The sequence below is a fragment of the Parambassis ranga genome, chromosome 9 (assembly GCF_900634625.1).
Source record: "Parambassis ranga chromosome 9, fParRan2.1, whole genome shotgun sequence".
Taxonomy (NCBI): Eukaryota; Metazoa; Chordata; class Actinopteri; family Ambassidae; genus Parambassis; species Parambassis ranga.
The window spans coordinates 11898510-11920907 of NC_041030.1; the positions used below are offsets into that span (position 1 = coordinate 11898510).

General features: G+C 42.1%; 3 protein-coding genes across 3 annotated transcripts; 2 read left to right on the plus strand and 1 right to left on the minus strand.

The window, feature by feature from the left end:
- Positions 1-146: 146 nt before the first annotated feature.
- LOC114441584 (uracil-DNA glycosylase-like) lies at positions 147-1753 on the plus strand. Its single transcript, XM_028414574.1, has 6 exons — positions 147-382; positions 464-559; positions 827-924; positions 1072-1160; positions 1255-1433; positions 1511-1753. Exons 1-6 carry the CDS (start codon positions 296-298, stop codon positions 1649-1651), a joined length of 690 nt encoding a protein of 229 aa, XP_028270375.1. The 5' UTR covers positions 147-295; the 3' UTR covers positions 1652-1753.
- A 641-nt stretch (positions 1754-2394) lies between these two features.
- On the plus strand, positions 2395-15474 carry limk2 (LIM domain kinase 2). Its single transcript, XM_028414803.1, has 16 exons — positions 2395-2641; positions 2822-2912; positions 7463-7598; positions 9687-9796; positions 10122-10307; positions 10591-10696; positions 11449-11663; positions 11742-11928; positions 12025-12111; positions 12370-12501; positions 12896-12952; positions 13145-13210; positions 13381-13555; positions 13646-13701; positions 13846-14003; positions 14323-15474. Exons 1-16 carry the CDS (start codon positions 2626-2628, stop codon positions 14534-14536), a joined length of 1992 nt encoding a protein of 663 aa, XP_028270604.1. The 5' UTR covers positions 2395-2625; the 3' UTR covers positions 14537-15474.
- Positions 15475-15978: 504 nt separating this feature from the next.
- On the minus strand, positions 15979-21846 carry pik3ip1 (phosphoinositide-3-kinase interacting protein 1). The gene is made up of 6 exons (XM_028414889.1): positions 21532-21846; positions 21272-21400; positions 20807-20923; positions 19136-19324; positions 18970-19048; positions 15979-17649 (listed from the first exon to the last, which is right to left on the minus strand). Exons 1-6 carry the CDS (start codon positions 21641-21643, stop codon positions 17442-17444), a joined length of 834 nt encoding a protein of 277 aa, XP_028270690.1. The 5' UTR covers positions 21644-21846; the 3' UTR covers positions 15979-17441.
- Positions 21847-22398: the final 552 nt, after the last annotated feature.

Sequence of the window (22398 nt, forward strand, 5' to 3'; positions counted from 1 at the left end):
TCAAGTTTCGCAGACGACACTCCTGCCACTCTGTTCTTCTTGAATGTTACTACTCCAACACGAGCATGTTTGCACCATGTAGTCGGCAGTTTCTCCGGTTTCTCTGGTTTCTTCCGCCAGTTTCTCTTTTGGTTGCACATTTTCACCAGCTTTGTGTTCTTCCCAACACACCAAAAGTAATACAGAAGAAGCAGAAGGCCTCTGTGGTCGAGCCAGAGCAGCCCAATCCGTCTCCTGTGCTTCTGTACCTGGAGCAGCTAGATAAGATCAGCTCACCAAGAGAGCGGCGCTGGAAATGGCTGACGCTCAGACACTACGAGGGTTCAGGAAGGGCTGGAGGAGCGAACTGTCTGCTGAGTTCAGAAAGCCCTATTTTGAACAAGTAGGAGGATGACACTGATATGACCATGCAACATGATCCTTTACGTTGTGTTGTAATAACTTCACATGAACTCTGCCACAGCTGTTGAACTTTGTTTCTGAGGAGAGGAGACGTCACACTGTGTACCCACCTGCTAAAGATGTCTTCACCTGGACACAGATGTGTGACATCAGAGATGTGAGTTCAGCCTGACACAGTCTGACAGTCACTTACATGCAGACCACGTGTCATTCCCACTTTTTTCTAATAGCTCAGGGTCCGTTTTTCTTGTTTGTTAACCAAATGTGTTATCCTGACAAATGTCTCTTTAGTGGATGTTTATTGTGCAGCAGATGTTAGTAACAGGAGATATGAGTCCAATAATTCACTTTCAGTTTTGCACAGATTTGTTTTGCTATATATAATTTCTGTGACACATTTGTTGCCTGTGTTCCTTGATTGCAGGTCAAAGTGGTGATTCTAGGTCAGGATCCGTATCATGGCCCTAACCAAGCCCATGGATTGTGCTTCAGTGTAAAAAGGCCAGTGCCTCCTCCACCCAGGTCTGAAGCTGTTTCTGTGTTTCTGGTGGAAGTAGATTGCAGTCTATCTATCAGGCTCTAGAGCTTGAATTTCCAACCTCTGATTCCTGAATGAGCTTTTTACTGTCAGTTTCTTGACTTGAACTCTGTGATCATTTTCATTTCCAGTTTGGAGAACATGTACAAAGAGCTGGCGTCTGATATTAAAGGCTTCACTCATCCTCGACATGGTGATCTTACCGGATGGGCCAGACAGGGTATTTAAAAAGTGCAGTCTGTTGGATGTTTACACACAGTTACTCAACAAGAAGAAGTCACTAACAAATCTGCGCCTTTGACCTTGCCCCTCAGGTGTCCTCCTGCTCAATGCTGTGTTGACTGTCCGTGAGCACCAGGCCAACTCCCACAAAGATAAAGGTTGGGAGACCTTCATTGATGCTGTGGTGCAGTGGCTCAGCAACAACCTGGAAGGCCTTGTCTTCATGCTGTGGGGAGCATACGCTCAGAAGAAAGGCGCTGCCATAAACAGGGTAAGTCCACACTTGTTGTTTTACAGCTGAAGCTATTTATAAAGAATTCATACTATTATACTATTATGTTTTTACAGAAACGCCACCATGTCCTGCAGGCGGTGCATCCTTCTCCTCAATCTGCTCATCGAGGGTTTTTTGGGTGCAAACATTTCTCAAAGGCCAATGAGCTGCTGAAGAAATCTGGAAAGACTCCCATTGACTGGACGGCACTTTAAATACTTCTCTTTAAAGCCTTTCTTGCACATGCATCAATTAACTACAAACCCACCCATAAGCTTTCTTATTTCCTGTTTTTGCTGTAGAATGTGTGGAGTTCATGTTGGCATTCTGTTCTGCTCACTAGATTTTCATTCATCTGAACTAGAGAGTTTCAGTGTTGTAAATATGTTTGTGTTTACTACCAGCCTTTTTACTATGTCAAAGTTTACTTTCCATTGTTTTTAAACTAAGCTTGAGACCATTAAAGAAGTTCCAAAAAATAAATGTCTCCTTCAGTTGAAAGGGAGTGTGTGTGTGTGTGTGTGTGTATATTTGTATATGTGTGTATATACACACACAGGTGTCCTTAGTTTGTGGACTTTATTCCCTACCAAAACAAAACTAATGAAGCTGCTAGGAGGAGCAGCGAAACATCTTCAAGAAACTCTAACTACTGTAATGGTGCCCTGAACACATCACTGCCTCATACTAATAAAGACACTGGCTGAATGCTGTTTCAGGAAACAAACACTGGGGGGCAGTATTTACACCGCGCCTCACTCGCTTCTTCCCCCAGCTCCGTCTTCTCGGCAGTATGGCTACGTCCATGTTTTCTAAAGCTCTGTGGTGTAGTTCGTACATGTTGGCAGCAGATGGCGGCACCGCCGTTCCCTCCCATTTTGGGGCCAAACCTTTGTTTTCTCCTGACTCCAGGTGCTGCATTGACCCTTTCCGCTCTCCGTACTGGAATTTGGAGACTGCATTACGTCAGTCATCCTGCCAACGGCAAGAAAGCAGCTCCGTCCAGCAGGAGTAACAGCTCATTTTTCTTGTGTGAAGGATTGAAGGCGTTTTTTTTTATTGTTGTGTACGAGTTTGGGAGTTTTAGTCGAGGAGGGCTGAAAGTTTGAAGCGCGCATGACAGCTGTCCTGCTTCGGTATGAGCCCTTTGTGAAAGGACGTGATTATCGACGATACTCTCGAAAAGGAGATGGAGGAGGCAGAAGGTGAGCAGGATTTCAGGTTGTGAATTTACACCGAGGCGAGGTTAAATCGTCTGTGATAAAAAATGTTGTTGTAAGTCTTGTTTCTGCGGAGCAGCGTTGGGACTGGACTACCTGGACTATACAAGTGCCTGAAAGCTTCTCAGCAGTTTCAGACGAGTTTCCCCCTCTCTCTCTTTGTAGATAATTGTTACTGTGCGGGCTGTGGAGGAAAGATTCAAGACTCGTTTCACATGAAAGTCCTGCAGGACACCTGGCACAACGCCTGCTTTCAGTAAGTGATTTCCACAGTGCTGTCTGATAACTAGCTTTGTCTTAATAGAAAGGAGGACACGGGGACTGGAGGGGACAGGTTACATTGACATGGACACAATTGGTTTTGGTCAACATGCTGGCTGCTTTCTGTTACTTACAAACGGCCTTGTGGATAATCCCAGTAGCTTCTAGGCGCAACATGTACCTACATCTGTGGTTTTTTCACCATTGTTTTTACACAAAATGCACAGTACAGGTGGTCAGTCCTGCGCCTGTCACAGCTGCACGGATTGGTCCCCCACTCCACTCCAGGACTTTGTTACTCTGATGCTTAATGATTGCCACACTGGGTTTCTGTGGGTTTCACAGGTCACTGACAGACATACTGTATGCCTACCTGATATAACATCCACGAGGTTCTCCTCTTTGTTTAACAGTAAACATTCACTTTTACTCATGAGTGATAAGATGGCTCAGATTGTTTTAAAACTGTCATGTGACACTGTGGTTGACCACAGCTGCTTTTTCAGTGAAAAGACTGTGTGTCCAAAAGTGACGGGTGTAATTGGTTTAAATCAGTAAAGACTTGTTTCCTAAAACTGTGACTGTAGCTGATCTGGAGTACAGCATTTTACTGCTGAGTGTATCCACATAAATCGGTTGAGTTTTATGAGCAGTCTGGATCCGGATGGCCTTTGGCTTGTCAATAAAGCCTTAAGAACAGAACAAATTTAATGCATTGTCTGTTTCTGACTCCTGAAATAACTGTCTCGGTGTTTTGAGCCGTGTCCTTACATAACCTGGGATTTCACTGTTTCCTCACACTGGCTTTTCAATAACACATACAGATCTTAGTATGATATAAGTTCCTGACACAGCAGATCCTTTTCTTTTCAATCTACTTCTACATTCTACAACATGCATGATTAGATACAAGCAGTGATTGGTAAATTTGTGGCCAGAAGTAGAAAACAAATACCGTTGTCTGTGTAGTGGTCACATTTTGAAGTGTGGTTGTGCAGATAAATTGCATAATCTGCTGTCAACATTGTAGCCATGAAAATGAGCTTGTTTCACTCTTTTGACACAGGGCATGATAAAGCATGCTCCTTTTGTGTTAAAAAGGCGTGTTAGTGCTTTTAACTCTTTATGTGCTCATGCTAGTTGCATAATGAACAATTTCAAGTCAGCACTATTCATAAGTAAATGATCATTAGAATGCAACAGCCCTAGTGTTGCTACCCTGTGCTCATGTTTCTCCATGAGACTGAGGTAATGTATTATATGGTCAATGTGCACTGACTTTTTTTTGTTACCCAGAACAGAATTTCTATTACCTCTGACTTTGTGCACTGTGTTGAGCTGCACATGCATGCAACAACAGCTCTATAACTCACCTCTGTCTACCTCAGGTCACTGACTTATCAATCACTGCTGCCACAGCAAATTGACACCCTCATCACAACTCACATTCTTTGCAAGAAAAGACTCTTTAAGGAAGCAAAGCTGAACATGTCCTCCTTGCTGATGTGAGACCCCGTAGTGTTCCTGCTCTCCTTTGTCCACATGCTGCCACCCTGCCCTCCATGTACTTCAACCTAGTTTAACATTCTTATGAGATGACGTCACTCATGTTCCAGTAAACCTGGCAGTGTTGTTGAGTCCAATAGGTAACGGCACGATTTGCCTTTGCTGCCTTCTGCATTCCTAGACAGCGATTCAGAGATGTATGTCTGCTGCATCAGACACACACTGTAGAAAGCTCCCCATCGAAAAAAGCTGATTGTTCTTTTCCTATCTTGCTATTCACCATATAAAGCAGCAGATCTTATCATGCCTGGCCAGTAAAGGGTGGGGTGATGTTGTTTCAACTCTTCGTCAGTCCTCAGTTAATTTTCCTGCAAATTACAAATAGGCATTTTAGGCTTAATATTTTACAAATAATAATAAAAATGTCTTAAGATTTAGAAAGTTTTTTCTGGTTCTAGTTCTTTTCGTTGACACTTGCAAAGGTTTCCCCTATCTTACTATCTCCGGACAACAACAAAGGAATACACTCTAGCAGGAATGTGGATGTAAGGAAATGAGTAATGTTTACTTTGTAGTGTTTGTGCAGGCAGGACGATGGCATTGTTCTCTGGAGAACCACCTGTGCCCGCCCCCCATTCAGCTGCACACATAGAAGGATGTCAGGTGTTTTCATAAGCTCTCTTACATCACTTTATCTAAATATATTAAAGACATAATGGACAATAATTAAGGTTTATTAGGTTTTCGTCTAGGAATGCTTTTTCTCAGAGCAAGGCGGAGGTGTCCGTGTATCCTGCTGTACCTGGGCAGATACTGATTGTTAAACACTGAGTATCTGTTGAAATGCTGCTCTATTGTTTTTTCTTTGCCTACAAGTATCTGACTAGCCAGGCAGTTTAAGTTTATTATTAGGACCACTGATAATGCCAGTAAAATGTTCTGTGTTTCATGATCTTTAAAGCTGAACACATAGAAATAATTCAGTGTTTTTATTAGAATCCATTTGAAAGAGTCAAAATCTGTCTGTGTCTTTTTTACACATGCATAAAGTGGATATTTTGAAGTTTATTTTACAGGTTTACGAAGATCGATGTTGTGAACATCACTTTGCAAATTCTAATTGAGCCAAATTTAAGCCCATATGGGCCCCATTTCAGCCCGGAAACTGGAAACGTGATTTTGTTTTTCATGTTTTCACACATGAATCAGATGTTTGACTTTTAACACAGCTGTGAACACTGCGGCAACACAGCTACCATTACTGATGCAGTGTTCACTTCAGCAGACTTTCTGCTCTGTTTCCCCTCATCACATCACAGTGGGATGCGTCAGGCTGGAGTCATTATTACCGTGACCTTGTGTTCTTTCCTGAAATCTGTTGCTTTCATCTCAGAGGAACAGTTTGTTGGGTATTAACATAGACGCCACATATTGTTAAAGACCAAAAAAGTCTCCTCCGAGCCAGCGGTTCTCCATTTTTTCCCCCCACAGTAGAGACACAAACATGTGGTCTTCCCTCCAAAGGACAGCTCCTTCTTAAGTAATGCCAGAAAACTCTGAAATATCTGGATTCTGTGCCAAAGTCAATAATCCAGGATCAGCTATACCTACAGTGCAGAGAACGGCATGATTCGTGAGGCTCAGCTGAAAACAGCTCTGCAGTAACAGAATAAAAATGCAAACAGATTCAAAGTAATGTACTTGAATTGGCTGCTTAAGACATAAATAGGATTTTTTTTTAAACATTATTTAGAGACAACATGTCAGAGCTTTCATAGCCATGTTGGGTTTTCCCTGAATTTAAAATAGTTGTTAATCAGGAAGTCTATACTGTCAGTTAAGTCAGTTAATAATTGTTGTCATTCCTTAACCTGTGTGTTGTGTTACACATGCTTTGTGTGTCTAGAAGAGAGAAGTGTAAACAACTTTAAATCTTAAGTCAGCGTACTTCAAATTACTGAGAGAAAAAGAAGGTTGAAGGTTGAAAGTTTTTCACTGACAGCTACAAAACTGACTGCAGACGTCTCTGTAATCTAATCTCTGACAATGGCTCATCGTTAATTGTATTCTGGCAGTCAAATTTGCTGCCACCATTTTGCATAACCAGTGCAGCTTGTTCAAGGAACACTCTTTGCCTGCAGGTGCTTCCCACTATGCTGGCAACTTCAGCATTCCTCATTCGGAACATTTTGTCCCAAAGTCATCCATTAACGTCTGCTCATTTTGCCAAGTATCTTCTCAGGTGACAACTTGAATAAATCAGCTTTGGTGCAGTATAATAAGAGCTATGCTCAGAAGATAAAGTATAACAGAAGTTCTTAATCTCTGAATAGTATAAATTCTTAATGTTATTGCTCTAATCTGGCTCCTCTCTGAAATCTTTAAAGGTTTGCACCTTTTGACCAGAAGTCTTATAGGATGTCCTGTAGGTATTTATATTGACCTAAGCACTTTGCCCTGTAGAGATTTTCTGCCTGTAGGTTGCCATCCAAGTGGTGCAACCTGTTTTTTTAAAAATAATTTTAAACAACTGGATCTCATTTAGGTGCTGGGAATTGGCTTTGCAGTTTGGCAACAATAGTGGCAATATGCACAGTCTAATAACCAAACGTGTGAATCAAACATCTGCAAAGGTTTGCTCTGTTCTCTTTGGGCTGTCTGTTAGCTGCACACATACCAGCACACATGTGAGACTCTGCACATCTCAGGGACCAGGTATTTACTAAGTCCTGCACCTTATTAAACTTAGAGAAAAGTACATGTTGTCTTTGTTGGGGGAAAAAAGCCCCCAGCTAATGCTTGTGTCCTACCAAACCTCAGAGTGAAAAAATGTCGTAAACCCGTTGTCATGGTCTGATAGATGGTTTCCGAATGAGCTGCCTGAACTATATTATTCATCATTTTTATGTTGGTATGAGGATTTAGGGTTGAAAAAATGTGCCAACAGGGTTTTTAGTCTGCATCAAAATTTCTTCCCTTTGGGTCTTCATTACATTACAAAACTGAAAAGAATGTGTTGTTGTCTTTTTCGTTCTTTAGGTGCTCTGTGTGCTGTGATCACCTGACAAACTGGTACTATGAGAAAGACGGCAAGCTGTACTGTCGCAATCACTACTGGGAGAAGTTTGGAGAGCTCTGTCATGGTTGCTCTCTGCTTATGACTGGACCTGCAATGGTGAGTCGGCTATGGTCTACAGATTTTTTTTTACTATGCCAGTCTGTAGGCACTATGCAGACTGTTGGATGGGTTTCTCTAATATCATCACTGGCTACTGACCAGTATTGGGAATGTATCAGCAGCAAGTACACTGGCCTCAAATCTGTACCTGTACAGGTTAAAATCTTGGCATTGGATCTCATTGGTATCGGTCAGTTCTCACATTTGAGGCACTAAAACTGGTATCAGGAAGAAAAATTGATTACGCCTTACTTGTAGTGTGTTGTGTGAAAGAGGTGAAAGGATTTAACAAAAAACACCTTGAAACTTAATCCATACAAGGAATTAAGCTTCTTTTTTTCTCGACTTTTATTATTACTATTAGAGGAAGTTCCTTTAGTGTGGAATGAGCATTCAGTCTCTCTCCTGCCACCATCATATAGCAACTTAAAAAATACCAGAATGCCCACAGAGTCGTTGCTCTCTTTGTTCCTGTTTCTGCCCACTGTTCTACTTTTGAAGTAACATGCGTTAAAAAGCAGGAGGCTGTTTGTCAGGCAGTCATTACACTTAGAGACGAGTGATGCTTTACATGAGCTGCAGCTAAACATAGCAGAAAGGCGTCTAGTCTTCACTTGTGAATTAGTTTTTCCCCCTTGAGGCCCCATTCTGTTCCCATTCTGTACAGACGTCCACAGTTCATCTCCCCAAGTACTCAGAGGATCCAGATGCTGGAACATGAGGTGGTTTTAGGGCCCATCAATCCTCTGTGGTGACGTGACTCTGTAGATGTTAGCCACACTTTTGTTAAAATTTATACCCATGGTTATTCAGAAACTGATTTACATAAGAAAAGCCCAGCTGCTGACATACATTAAATTTGATCCAAACATCAGTGAGCTTTGTATTCACAAGTTGAAACATTCAGGTGGCAGTGGCTCTTGTGGGTGGCGAACAGGGTCACTCGTCTAACATGGAGCCAGCCTGAGGTTTTTCATTTTGCCACCAAGCAACACACATAATGGACTCCTCTATTTGGTACTGGCATCCTGCTTCATCAGCCAGTGAGGCCAAGTGTTTTTGGCAATGCTGAACCGCCACTGCAGCCCCTCAGCCAGAAAGAAAATCATTGTGGTCCATCAGCGGAGGAGGGTCATGCAGAGCTGCTGCTGCTTGTTTGGCATTCAAGTCCAGAACACTATTGTTTTTGTCCCAGTTTAAGTATTTGCTAGTTTATTATGATAGATAATTGAGGATATTTTGGATATTTATATCATCAGTTTGCAGAATCGTGCTGTTGTTTTCCTGTTTAATATTCTTAGTCCACATTGCCTAATCCCTCACTTGGATCTTGCTTTTTATGGCTGTCATGCTGTTTTAGCCTGAGGCAAGTTGTAACTCTGGTGGTGTTTGTGTTCTTGGCTTAAAGGCAGATTTGCAGACAGACTCCTGAGATGTCACAATAATTTCGCTGACATCACTTTAATCTCACAATAGCAGCAGGGAATCCTTTCCCAGCAATTCCTGAGTCACAGCAGTGGCAAAAAATATTGCAGTTAACATTGCGGTCTGTGGCTTTGTGCCAGATCTATTTTATTTGTAAATAGAACAGGAATCATTAATATGTAGTGTAAGTATACTGAAAACATATAGTTTAATTTTGGTTTTTATATAGTTATAACATCAGTGTTGTTGGTATTCAGGTATTTGCACCATTCACCTGCTTGCTGCAGGGCAAATGCATTATCTCATCTTGCATGAGAGAAAGATGAAACAGGACTTTGGCATAACATTCAGAAAGTGAAGTCTGTCAGTGATGTGTCAAGGGGAGAGAAAGCGCATGACGGATCGTGAGCTGGTTTCAGACTGCTGAAAGCGAGACGGGTGGCTCAGACCTGCAGAGACTGACGTCAGAACAGATTCCAGACAGGCTGACAGTGAAGCAGGTGTTTCAACTGTGTCAGAGCTCACAGTGGTAGGAGAAACAGAAAGCAACACATCACACTCATCTCTGATGAGCAGCAGAACAGCACGGCGACCTCATCGTCTTCATATTACTTCTTTCTGCTTTGACTGGAAAATTAGCAGGATTGTTTGTGGTTCCAGGTGGCTGGAGAGCACAAGTACCACCCAGAGTGTTTTGTGTGCCTGAGCTGCAAGGTGGTGATTGAGGACAGGGATACGTACGCCTTAGTGGAGAGGTCGAAACTCTACTGGTAAGCCATCTGCTCATGCCTTCCTTAAAGATTGTTTGCAATATATTATTATTATACAATGTGTAGTTTTAGATGAAATATCAAATTGTTGTCATACCAATGGTATAAAAACAGTGTTGCAGTAAGGACATCATTATTTTTAGTTCCTTTCTGTTTGAATCAAGGATCACTAACACACAACTGACCATTCACAGACTGAATAGTTGGCAGGAATATCCTCAGAATAATCACTAATTTTCTATGTTCATATTACCATTTTTTATGCGTCCTTTGTTCTGTAATTCAACAAAAAGTGTGCTTATTGTTCCTCTCACTTTCTGTGCAGTGGAAAGTGCTACAAGCAGGTGGTCCTTACACCCATGTTGGAAAAACGTTCACACGACTCCATCCTAGACTCGCTGCCCCACACTGTTACGCTCATCTCAATGCCCTCTGCAGCTAATGGCAAGAGGGGCCTTTCTGTGTCGGTGCTGAGGGACGTCAACGGCTCAGCGAGTGTTCAAGTCAAAGAGTAAGTGTGACCTGAATGATCTCAGTACCTGTATTACAGTTTTGTCTGAAGGGCATGAGTAATGCTTTACGTAAGGCTGATTATAGGTTTCAGAATTTGCAGGTGTGTGTGTGTAGAAGTGTGCCACTAGAAGAAAAAAGTAGCTATTGACAGTTTATTATTGCGCAACATTGTTGTCAGTTTGTTGTCCAGGTGTACCAGGTAACCAGCAGACCGATGTCTTAACATACTGTCTAAATTAGTACAGTGTTCACATAGTCATGTTAATGTTCTAATGTTTTAGGGTCAGAGGGATGCTTATTAGTCCAGAGGTGCGAAATGCCATCCATGTCGGTGACAGGATCCTGGAAATCAATGGCCTTCCTGTGGCTACATTGATGGAAGAAGAGGTGAGTTTAAAGCCTTCACACATAGTCTCATTGAGTGATGCCTCTTCTCACATTATTCAAGTGAAGCTAATTAGTTTCCTCATTAATTCCATTCCTTAAATTCATTACACTATGTTCTTATTATACAACAGCTCCACATGTGATTTTTGGCATTCTTAACATTCCTCCATCATTTATACATACTTGTACTGGGAGAGGATGGTATGTGGAATGACTGCAATTAAAGGCTCATTCCCACAACCTCACCCTCACATGCATTCCACAGCAGACATCATTCACTTTTACTTTGCTTTTGATAGATTTGTTCCCAACAAAATTACATTTCGGACAGGTGCATTAAATTTGCTGTAAAGTCCTGAAACCTATCTGTCTGTGTAGTTAGTGGAAGTAACACTTTTCTATCTTCACATAATTTTTCAAGAAGCCAGAATGTTTCTTACAATGCACTCTCTTTTTTTTTTACCAGAATTCATGATTCACTTTTTTATTATCAACCTTTAATTTATTTCAACTATTGATGTGAGGCAGATGTTTCAAAATAAAAGCCCTGTTTTGTCCACTGAGAGCTGGAGGTGCTTTAATTTGAATGGGTTCTTGCAGGAAACACTACTACACTAAATAAAATAATGTGCTCTGTCAAATTGATCTACTTTTAACAAACAACAAACAAATAATTTACTATCATGTGAAGAGTGTAACACCTTTCTCAGAAGAAACCAGTTTACAATCATGGAAAATGTTTTATTGCTCAGGTGGATGATCTCATTCACCGTACCAGTCACACGCTGCAGCTGCTGATAGAGTATGACCCAGTCAGGCAGCGTTTAGACCGGCTCAGACTGGGATCGCCCAGGAGCCGGCTGGGAGTTCCTGCAACCTCTCGCATGCGTCTGTCTTCCCCATCTGATGCAGTTTTAGAGAGGACAGATGTGGTTGATGATGGCACTCTGAAAAGGAGGTCTTTAAGGTATGTAGGAGCTCAGCTACAGTATTGTGAAGAGAGATGTGTGCCTTTTTAATCAGCTGTATTCTGTCTCTGTTGTAGGCGCAGTAACAGCATATGTAAGTCACCTGGGCCAAACTCTCCTAAAGAGTCACCTTTTATTACACGGGACATAGGTCGCTCCGAGTCCTTGAGATCCTCCAGCAGCTGCTCTCATCGCATTTTCCGACCATGTGACCTCATCCACGGAGAGATCTTAGGAAAGGGTTTTTTCGGACAGGCCATTAAGGTCAGCAGCCATCGTATTTTCAACCTGTACTTTACTCAAGCCATATCATTAGTGCTCATAGTAAAACACTAATTCCTGTTGCCGTCACAATTACAGGTGACTCATAAAGCCACAGGAGAGGTGATGGTGATGAAGGAGCTAATTCGCTGTGATGAGGAGACCCAGAAAACTTTCCTAAAGGAGGTCAGTAATTTGCAGCAGCAGGCCTGTACTTCCTAACAAAACCAGTCCCTGAATGGAGCTTATTAATAGAGACACTGAAGGCACATCACAAGTCCCAACAACAGTTGCCGCTTTGTACATTGTTATTTTAAGGTTGTTGCCTCAGTCTTGTGGGAACACTTTAGTTAGATTTTATATTGTACCCATGGCCTCTTTCTCATGTATGAGGCTTCACCTTAACTTGATTATAATACTTTCTGTCACTCATCCAATGCTTAGGTCAAAGTAATGCGAAGCCTCGATCATCCCCACGTTTTGAGATTCATCGGCGTGCTATATAAGGACAAGAGGCTCAATCTGATAACTGAATTCATTGAGGGAGGCACGCTGAAGGATTTCATCCGCGACATGGTGAGTTAAACTTGTTGATTCACATAACCCTCTTCTTATCCTCTTCCACATTAGAGTACAAAAAACTATTCAGAGGCCACAGAGAGAACTGTGGTGCAGGAGGGGTGACCTGTAGTAAACTCTGCCCTGTAAGAAGCTGGCTGGCAAGTCAGCTGCCCAACACAAGGAACAGGAGAGTTGTAGAATGTGTTCTCAGGTGAAATTTGAAGAGTAGTCCTCCCCTCCTCCCACAGCTGACTGTTTTGAGGAGTTGTACCATGATAATTAAAACTTGTATGGGAAGGAGAGTGAGTTAAGATGATACTCATGAATTGAATTCTGTTCGACAGTACTGTTTACCTCTGAGGGAGTTTCTTTTCATTTCTCTTTTTCTTTCTGTGCTTGAATCAAACAGGACACGTTTCCATGGGAGCAAAGAGTGAGCTTTGCAAAGAGCATCGCTTCTGGCATGGTGAGTCTCCAAAAAGAAATAACTTCTACTGAAAGGGTTGCCTGCAATGTGCACAATTTTTGCCACAGCTGCTCAACACTCATTAATTTACTGTTCAAAAATATTTTATTTACCATTTTATTTCAGTTATTTATATATTTACTTTCAATCCGTGACTTTTATCCAACCTGCCGCTTTTCTTTTGTCTTGCAGGCCCACCTTCACTCAATGAGCATCATCCACAGAGACCTCAATTCTCACAACTGCCTGGTTAAACTGGTAGGTGACATGCCATTATACATTAAACTGTACCAACAATAAGATTAAAGGTGTTTTTAGTGGCCAGAAAGAGAATGCATGCTAGTGCTTGTCATATTTGTCTGCAGATAGTAGATTTTGTAGATTTGTCATATATTTTAAGTGAACCATCAGTTGTCTTCTGTCAACAGGACAACACTGTAGTTGTGGCGGACTTTGGACTGTCCCGGCTTATAGTGGAGGAGAAAGTCAAACCTCCACCTGAGAAGCCCTCCACGAAGAAGAGGGTATTTAAGCGTATTGACCGGAAAAAGCGGTACACAGTTGTGGGAAACCCTTACTGGATGGCTCCAGAGATGTTGAACGGTGAGCTGAGAAAAGAAAATGAATTACTGACTCGATGTGCTGTATAGGCAGAGAGTGCACTGCCTCATCCTTTACTTTATGTTATTTCAGGTAAACGCTACGATGAGAAGGTGGATATTTTCTCCTTTGGAATTGTACTGTGTGAGGTAAGATGCTGAAACCTTCTGCCTTGAATGTAGTTTCCAAAACTGGTTTCCGCCTTTTGTAATGCACGAACAACATCAACATTGTTGTTTTGTCTCTGCTTGTGCATTGACTCCTTCTTTTTAAAAATCCTTTATTTGAATTAGATCATTGGAAAAGTCTATGCAGACCCTGAGTGCCTTCCCAGGACACTGGACTTTGGTCTAAATGTTGGCAAGTTTGTAGAGAAGTTTCTCCCTGAAGATTGTCCACCAGCCTTTTTTCCACTGGCTGTGGCCTGCTGTGACCTGACACCAGACACCCGGTGAGCACGTACTGTTGTTGTAATGTGAACAGCTTATGCTTTGTTGACTATGAAAAGTTAATGTTTTGCAGAGTTGATGACTGGTATGAACGTGTCAAGAGACAATAGCTGTGCAGCAAAAATGCAATCCTAAGTTTGTGAAGTCAGTTTGTAGGAAAAATAAAAACCTTTCAGATGCCATTGTGACCTGCCTGCCCTACGCGGAGACACGCCTCTGCTGCCAGATTGCTTCCTCATGTTTTCACTCAAACTTGTCAGTCTGGTTTTAACCTCAAACCCCTCTGTGTGCCCTCACTGATCTCTCCTTCTCCTCCACCAGTCCACCTTTCCAGAAGCTGGAGGACTGGTTTGAAGCTCTTTCCCTCAATCAGGAGCTGGGAATCCCTCTACCAGCTGAACTGGACGAACTGCATCAGAGTCTGAGTCGGCTTCACTGGCCTAAAGACATCTCCCCGAGCCATGGCTCCAATCAGCCATTAACTCCAACAGAAGCCTCTCCAGACGGTTCCAGCATGTCGGACAATGGCACCTAGGCCTGTGTGGGACACTTGAACAGCTGCACTAATATACTGTGGATGAGAAAAAGAGGAACATTTTGCTGAGCCATATTAGAACTGGATAACCTGAGGTAGCTGGACCAATCATCCCTGTGTGAAACCTTAGCTCTGTGAGCACCAATGAACTGCAAAGAGAGTGGAAAGACGCATTTCAAAACATACAAAAAAAACAACAAAAAAAACAAGTGTTACTAAATGTTCTCACCCTGCTAAAGCCATGCTCACCACACAGGCCTGTTCTTTAATGTTTACTGTGTACAAAGACAGAAGAAGGCGATTATTTTTTTTTCTAGCTCTGAAGTTGTTTTGCTGTGTGTGTGTGTGTGTGTGTGTGGCATGTACAGATCTGTCCTTACCCAACAGAGGAGTCACTTCACTTGAACAGCAAGAAAAACAAAGATCCCTCACAGTCTGTCTGACATGTGAGGGTAAACAGGGCAGGACATAAAAGAAGGTGTGACATCAAAACACACACTGAGCCTGAATAGTTACATTATGCTGTGTGTGTTTAAGTACTTTGTAGTCTGATGCTATTAGTTAATTAATTTTTTAGAAAAATAAATGAACACTACGTAGATTTTTTTTTCCAATGAAACAGGACAGCAGCTCTTTCGGATTGTAGGACTGTTAATCACATAAGAGCTGACCATTAAACCTTAACTTGCTTTGTACAGAAGGACTGGATTGTTTTTCTTAAGCAATGTAAATAATCATGTACATATTATGCTTCTAATTTGGATTTAATTTTCTAATGGGAACTCTAGATTTGTAGATTGTTGTTTTTTTTTTAGACATTTCGTGAACAATGGAAGTTTTTGCCATTTTGCTCTTATCATGCAAGGTACTGACGACCAGTTGTAACCACTATTATTTATATCACTGTAGTGTTTCTTAAATAAACCCTCTGAAAGTTACTTGTTATTGTCGTTATTTAATGGTGCATGGTGGTGAACCTTTGTTGTAGTTTAAGGATCAAATGGCAGGATATTGATCATTAGATATGAAAGGAATGCAGTTACTTTGGTGTTATTCTTCAGATAAGTGGTACAAAGCATAATAACTTATACACTTGTTTGCTCTTTTTATAAGGTTAATAAAGATGAATAATTGTAAGATAAAACTGGTATTTATGGTTTTAAAATGCTAAAATTGACCTTTTATATGATACACAATTTAATAGTGGTTTGTTACAGAAATCAGTACAAAAATCAATTGAGATGTGATCAGCAACTATTACCTAAAATGCAAACAACCACTTTGATATATATGTATTTTAAAATCTGTAAACGTATACCTTTACTTAACCTGCCAACAGAGGGAGCTGCTGCAAAATCTCTACAGAGAACCATCCATGATAGCCATGTGCTCCTGCAGAATTGCTCTTTAACTGGTTCCTTTCATTAAGCACAGCACATCTGTTGTCTGTTTGATGTTTTTATTTCAGTCTCAGCAGTGAATATCTGCATTCATACAGATACTAAATCCAAATGCTGCACCACAGTATTTCTGAACACTTTTGCTACTATGGAGAAAATAACTACAGCCAGCACGCAGACACTTAACATAATGCAGCAACAGTAACAGAACAATACCAGTGATTTTGATCCAGCAATAAATTACAAGATCACCTGGAGTGATGGAATGACAAACAAAAAACATACAACACTGTGTCATGTGCAACAAACTAAAATCTGTGCATGATGATTTTTTTGTTATTTTCAGGCTGATTTTTTTTGTTATTATTTAGAATGAATAGTTCTACTTTTAAAGATGCAAAAACATCAGCTCCTGAAAGGAATCATACAGCAGGTAACCATACAGAATACATGCATTCATGTCTTATATGAACACCAAACTTGGGCTGTTTCTACTCTACACTGAAGCTCCGGGTGCACATGAAGCTAATCTGGGCACCAGGCTTCTTTAACACTCACACTGTCCTGCTCTGCAAAGACAGACTCTTTCTCTCTCTGACCTCTTCTGGTCCATGTTGTGGCAGTGCCATTTTGTCCTGAGGACTAACTACTTGTCTCTCGTGGGTCCTGAGAGCACTCTCTATATATTTCCTGTCACTCCTTAACCTGTGGAAGTAAAGGCAAATCTTCTTTTGCATCTGCCTGTGACCGCCGTCAATGCTTTTTTTAAAACTGCATCAGCCTGTCAGCCGAGTACAAACTTTAACAAAAACTCATCCTAGAAAAGATAATACATTCAGAAGTATCATGCTAAGGCAAGTTCAGACTTGGGATGTTTTTCCCTTGTCTTTAGTGGGCCAGTTTTTTACCTCATGCTCCCGCATCCTGTCTCAGAGTAGGATGGCTATTTTTGGACACACACACACACACACGTGTGTGTGAGACGGAGAGAAAGCAGTCTTTATACAACCTCTTGTCTGTGTCTCCATGGGCACAATCAGTGGGTCCACACAAATTCTTCACATAGTCAACACAAAATATTTCCCTGTCCCAAAAACACCACCTCTTATAAAGAACTGGGTTGATCACAAATTATCTTGACTAGATATTCATGCTGTTTTTAGGGGGACAGCTTCATGTGACCTTATTTTGTTGGCTATGAGATATAAACAAAAAAGATCTCGAAACACTAACAACAGATTCACCTCACTTGCTGTCTAGTTGTTCAGACTGTCAGTTGTGTGTGAGCTTATCTTGTTTGTGCCTCGTGAAAAAACACTAAATGAAAAAGAGACACAAAGGACACAGCTTTCAGTCCAAGTCTCTAGAGACCATTATGCTCCCCTTACTCCTTTAAAAACAGAGGTCACTGAGGGAATTAGCTGAAAGGAGAAATGTAGGGAGTTTTGGGAGTGTTTTGGTCGCTAAAAACATATCACAGTCCACCAGTCTGTGCTCATCCCTGCTCATGCTCCCGGGGTACCCGCTTGCTGGCCCATGAGAGGGTCCTCGCCTTCCTGGACGGGGGTCGTCTCATGCTCTGCCGTGATCACGATGGTGTTCTCGTCCACAAGCTCACAGGTTGGATTGGAGAAAGCGGAGAGGGGCAGGGTGATCCTCTGCATCTCACGCTCGTAAACTCGCTGCTCATGTTGTTTCTTCAAGTCACGACCCCTAAAAACATAAAACAGGTTCAGCGTGCTGTTACAAATGAAATCTTCACTCTCCTTTTTTATTACATGAGTTCCTCAAATAGCAGCTAGAGGCTCCAACAAATCCCACCACATTCTTATCTGGTGTACAAGCAGTCTTCTTACTGACCCTGTGTGCAGCAAATTCTGGGAGCCAACCATGCTAAATACCTATGATAGTGCACTTCAGAAATACTCAGAGTAGATAACAGGAGCTGGTCAGTTGCAAAGACAAGGGGACAGATGGTGAAAGAGAACAGAGAGCTGACAAGCTGCCGGGGAGTTTATCTGCTTCAAGGCAACACAGCGACAGCAAGCAGCACCAGGCGTCTGATCTGGAGCCAACACAGACCATAATACCACACATTCAAAAAACACTGCAACATATCTAAATTTCACCACATATTCTTTGCACTGTGGTGCTTGAGGTTTTACATTATGTGGGATTTTTGTGTTGAAGCAGTGTGTTCTTGGGTGAAATCCAAAAGCAGTTACAATACGTGCCAATCACTGCATGGCCACCGGCTTTATCACAGGTATGAAGCCTGCAAGGGATTTGTGCCGTTGACAATAAACTACCTACTGCTACTGAATGACTGAGAGCCAGTTCTAAAGTAGGGGTATAGTACAGAATAAACCTTTGCATCACTTGCTTTGTTTGGTCTTTTTTCATTGTAGGAGGTACTCTTTGTCAATGGAGCGGCACATTGATAAGAACATAGGCTTCCCTACAGCACATTTATAACAGGACTGAGGCTGAGGTGATGTATAAGCCCTCTGACATAACATGCTTCTGCTCCTTATTAATAATCACCTCCTAAGAATAGCAAACAAAGACTCCTAATCAGATATGACAGCCAAACACAGCTCTGGGAGGGCACATTGTGCTGTGCCAAAGGGAATCGGAGCCCCTGCTTTCGAAACACTGTGGCCATCTCTGTGTATATTACATAACTGTAGTGAATGTAAGGTCTTCTGCATTCAGTTCAAGCCTTCCTCCTCCTCGCTCTCCTCCCTTTCCAGAATGTAAAATGCTTAAAATAGACAGTGGGCATTTAAATCCCTGCCATGTTCCTCCTCATGTTCTGTTGTTGTGGTTGTTGAGATGAAGCTGTTAAAATGGATGTGTTACATTCACTGGAAGTGGAACAATGGCTGAAGGCCTAACCTCAAGAGACCAACTCTGAGGCTTCATATGCTGCCTTCAAGCCACAGATAAAATAGGACATTTAACAAATTCCTCTTCCAAGACTTTATCGAGGCTCCCTTATCCTGAACACAGAGCTGTGATTTAGATACTGACCTCTTATAGAAGTAGCCAAATGTGATGCCCACGCCAAGGATGATGATAATCGCCATCATGAGGATGCCGAGCACGTAACCTGACAAAACACAAAAAGTTAAAAACTCTTAGTGTGTCATGTATAACTACTGTAAGTCTGACTGCAGGTTATAATATAACAACATACCTATTGTGCCGAGGTCCTTCTTCTTTTTTGGTCCTGTGCGCACTCGCTGGCTGATTCCCATCACCGGCTGTACAGCAGCGACTTCTCCCTGAGAAGCTCCCGACCTGGCTGGCTGGAAGCTCTCTGTGGATGGAGTGGTTCCTGCTTGGTTAATGGATTCGGCCTCTGCTGGGACCGCAGAGGTTTGTTCTAAAGACACAGCAGGATGACAAGATTAAAAGAAGTCAATGGAAGCAAATGAAACAAATCCCAATAAAACATGCTGACGATGTACATGGTTTTTTTAATGATATATTTGGAGCTACAACCGTATGCACCAGATGGTTTGGCTGAAAACTGAAATAGCAGGCATGTTTAAAAAAAAAAAAGACTTGGAGGAACCATCTGTCTTTTACAAGCTTACACGTTTGACCATTTCGTGCCACCTTGAACACTGATTCACTGCTGTTCCATCACAAGCACGAGATGGATTGTTTACTGATTACACAAATCACACAGGAAATCTTCCGATTTGGCAAGTGAAGAGTCCGCCGGACGGTATCTGATCTCCTTTTATCATTGATCAATTATTTTCTAAACAAATGTCCATCACAACACAATGTGAAACCGCAATATGGAATTACAGTGAGTGGATTCTGACAGTATTTCCTATGTCTGTGCCCATTCAGCCACTCACATGCTAACTCATAATAACACACTGTAAGATAGATATGTAATATGCACAGAGTATGATGAGATTTACCTTTAACTGAACAGGCTTTCAGGGCTCTGTGAGTGCTTTATTGTGTGCAGTCACATGGCACATAAGAACACTTTGCATCATATGGACGGTGCAGTTTCCAATTACCACTAGTCCAATAATATTACCACTGACGCACAACCCTCATCGACAGCAGGACCGAAGCTCTGAGACTGCTCTCATCGAATTGTTGGAATGTAAATCACTCAGAGGTTCAGCGAGCGTGTGTTTTTTCTTTCTCATAAGCAGCAGACATAAACAAGGTCAACTCTTTTTTTTTAAAGAGACAGGAAGTCTCAGCTGCAGACGCCAACATCTGCTCTTTCAGTCTTTTTCCCCCCATTTCCTGCAAGTTGTTTATGAACTCTGCTCGAGTTAAAGGGCATGAAGTCATAAACTGAAGCAGCCAATTAGCCGCTGTCTCTGAGGGAAGGCTGCCTCTCTGTTCCAATGAGCTCAGGTTTGAGGCGTGGTCAGTGTGTTTTTTTTCAAACTGAACTTTCTAAAGTGTGTGCATGCAGTGCTTTGTTGTTGTTGTGTGTGACTTTTGTGTGACTGAAGCTTATTGGTGGCCAACTGACCTACTGCAGGCTAAAACTCTTAACTAGGAAAAGTAAACTGAGATAATCCATCTGTGATGAGGACGTGTGTGGTTTAATCGTCAATGATACTTCCTACAAGTTTTTTTACTGACCTACAAAAGTTTGAAACTTTTTGCAGCATCTTTTTTTTCGGGTTGACTAATTAGAGAATTTGCATAGCTACAAACATCGCCTCATTATTTATTTTCTTTTAACCAAGCAGTCCTCTTTTAGAGACTAATGATAGATTCAAAATTCAGTGTTTCTCTCAGGTTTCCATCATCTTTGTCCAGATGCCAACTGTTGTATAAAATATTGATGGGTAATGTTGTGTCTGGTGTGTTCACCAACCTTTGCACGTGTCAATTGTGCAGAATTGTCTTTGGATGGCCTCATCTGGGCCAATAATGTAGCACCAAGGTCTCTCGGCGGCGTCAGGGTTTCGGCAGTAATTGTGATCTCCGACACCTGAGAAAAAACAGCACACGTCAGGCTGGTAGAAATACAGGCCTATGTCTGTGTGTGTGTGTGTCTGTGTGTGGGTGAAACCACTGGATTCATAAATCATTAACACTACTTCATCACAGTACAATGAACAGACTGCAAGAGCACAAACAAAGGAAACAGCAGCTACCCTATAAAACAAGTCATAAACACAACTGTATTTATTACTCTGCATGTTTACAATCCTTTACTGTATTTATTACTCTGCATCATCACCTCAGCAAAGAAGTTGTTTATTATCCTGGAAGGGATATGGGAGTACTACAACTTTTCAGATCATTTAAAGGGACATGCGATGCAGTAATCGATTACCTGTGTCTGAATCGGGGTAGATTTTGACATCATAGTCCCTTGAAGTGTTGGTCCAGTTCAGGCAGCTCAGACCTGTGGAGGAGCTCTGTTGTTCCCCTCTGTAGTCCACACCGCTGGAGCGCACGCAGTCTGAACAAGAATAACAACAAAATAACACGTGAGCACACACGGAAAACATGTTGCGCAAAAAAAAGATGGAAACAAGTAAGCACCTGTAACACACTACACATTTAAATGCAGTCCACGGTGTGTTCTTTTACCTCTTTTCCGTCCATTTGATGCGCTGCTCTCCACCATGGCCACGCTCAGAAACGCAACGTGCAGAGAGAACAACATCTTGCACAGCTGACGGGCTGAATGAACACACACCATGGTGCCTTTTCTCTATTCCTCCAAAATCAAATATGTGTGGTGAGAAATAAACTACAAATGTTTAAAATGGAGGAAGAGCCTGTGCTGAATGTGCATCAGACACACTGCTCCTCTCGCTGGGGTCCCAGCCCTTGTTTTTGTCGGAGGAGCTCAGCTTTCTTCGTAAACAGCCTTCAGTGGAGGAGGAGCTGTCCTTTGCAGTGCAGTCGTCAGGTCCTAAAGCCTGGTACCCTCTCTCTCTCTCTCTCTCTCACACACACACACACACACACGCGCACAGGAAGGGATGAACATCAGCTGGAGAAAAGTCTGGCATCCTATCAGGGCGCGCAGACAAAACAGAGTCAGCTGAAAAGTCAAGGATGTTCATTCACATTTTTGTTGACGCTCAGAGGGAAAATATTTTTATGGCCACTTCTACAATCCATCCTCAAACAAAATTACTCATCCAAGCGTTGTCTGTGGTCGTCTATAAATAGCCGCTTATGTTTTCCATTTTCTCTGAGTCATTACTTTCCCTTTATAATCCCAACTGTGGAATCTTATCTGGCTCTGAGCGCTTAGTACAAAATCTTCCTGTTTCCCAGGCTTCCTCTGCAATCAACAAGGCCTGCGCGTCTCTACAGAGGCTGATAAAGGGCAGCTGCCAATAGTATCTGTCTGTACACAGGGAGCCGCATAGTCAAAGCAGAGGGGCCCTGTGCCATTGTTGGCGCACAAGTAAAGAGGGCAGCCAACGCATGAGTCAGTAAATG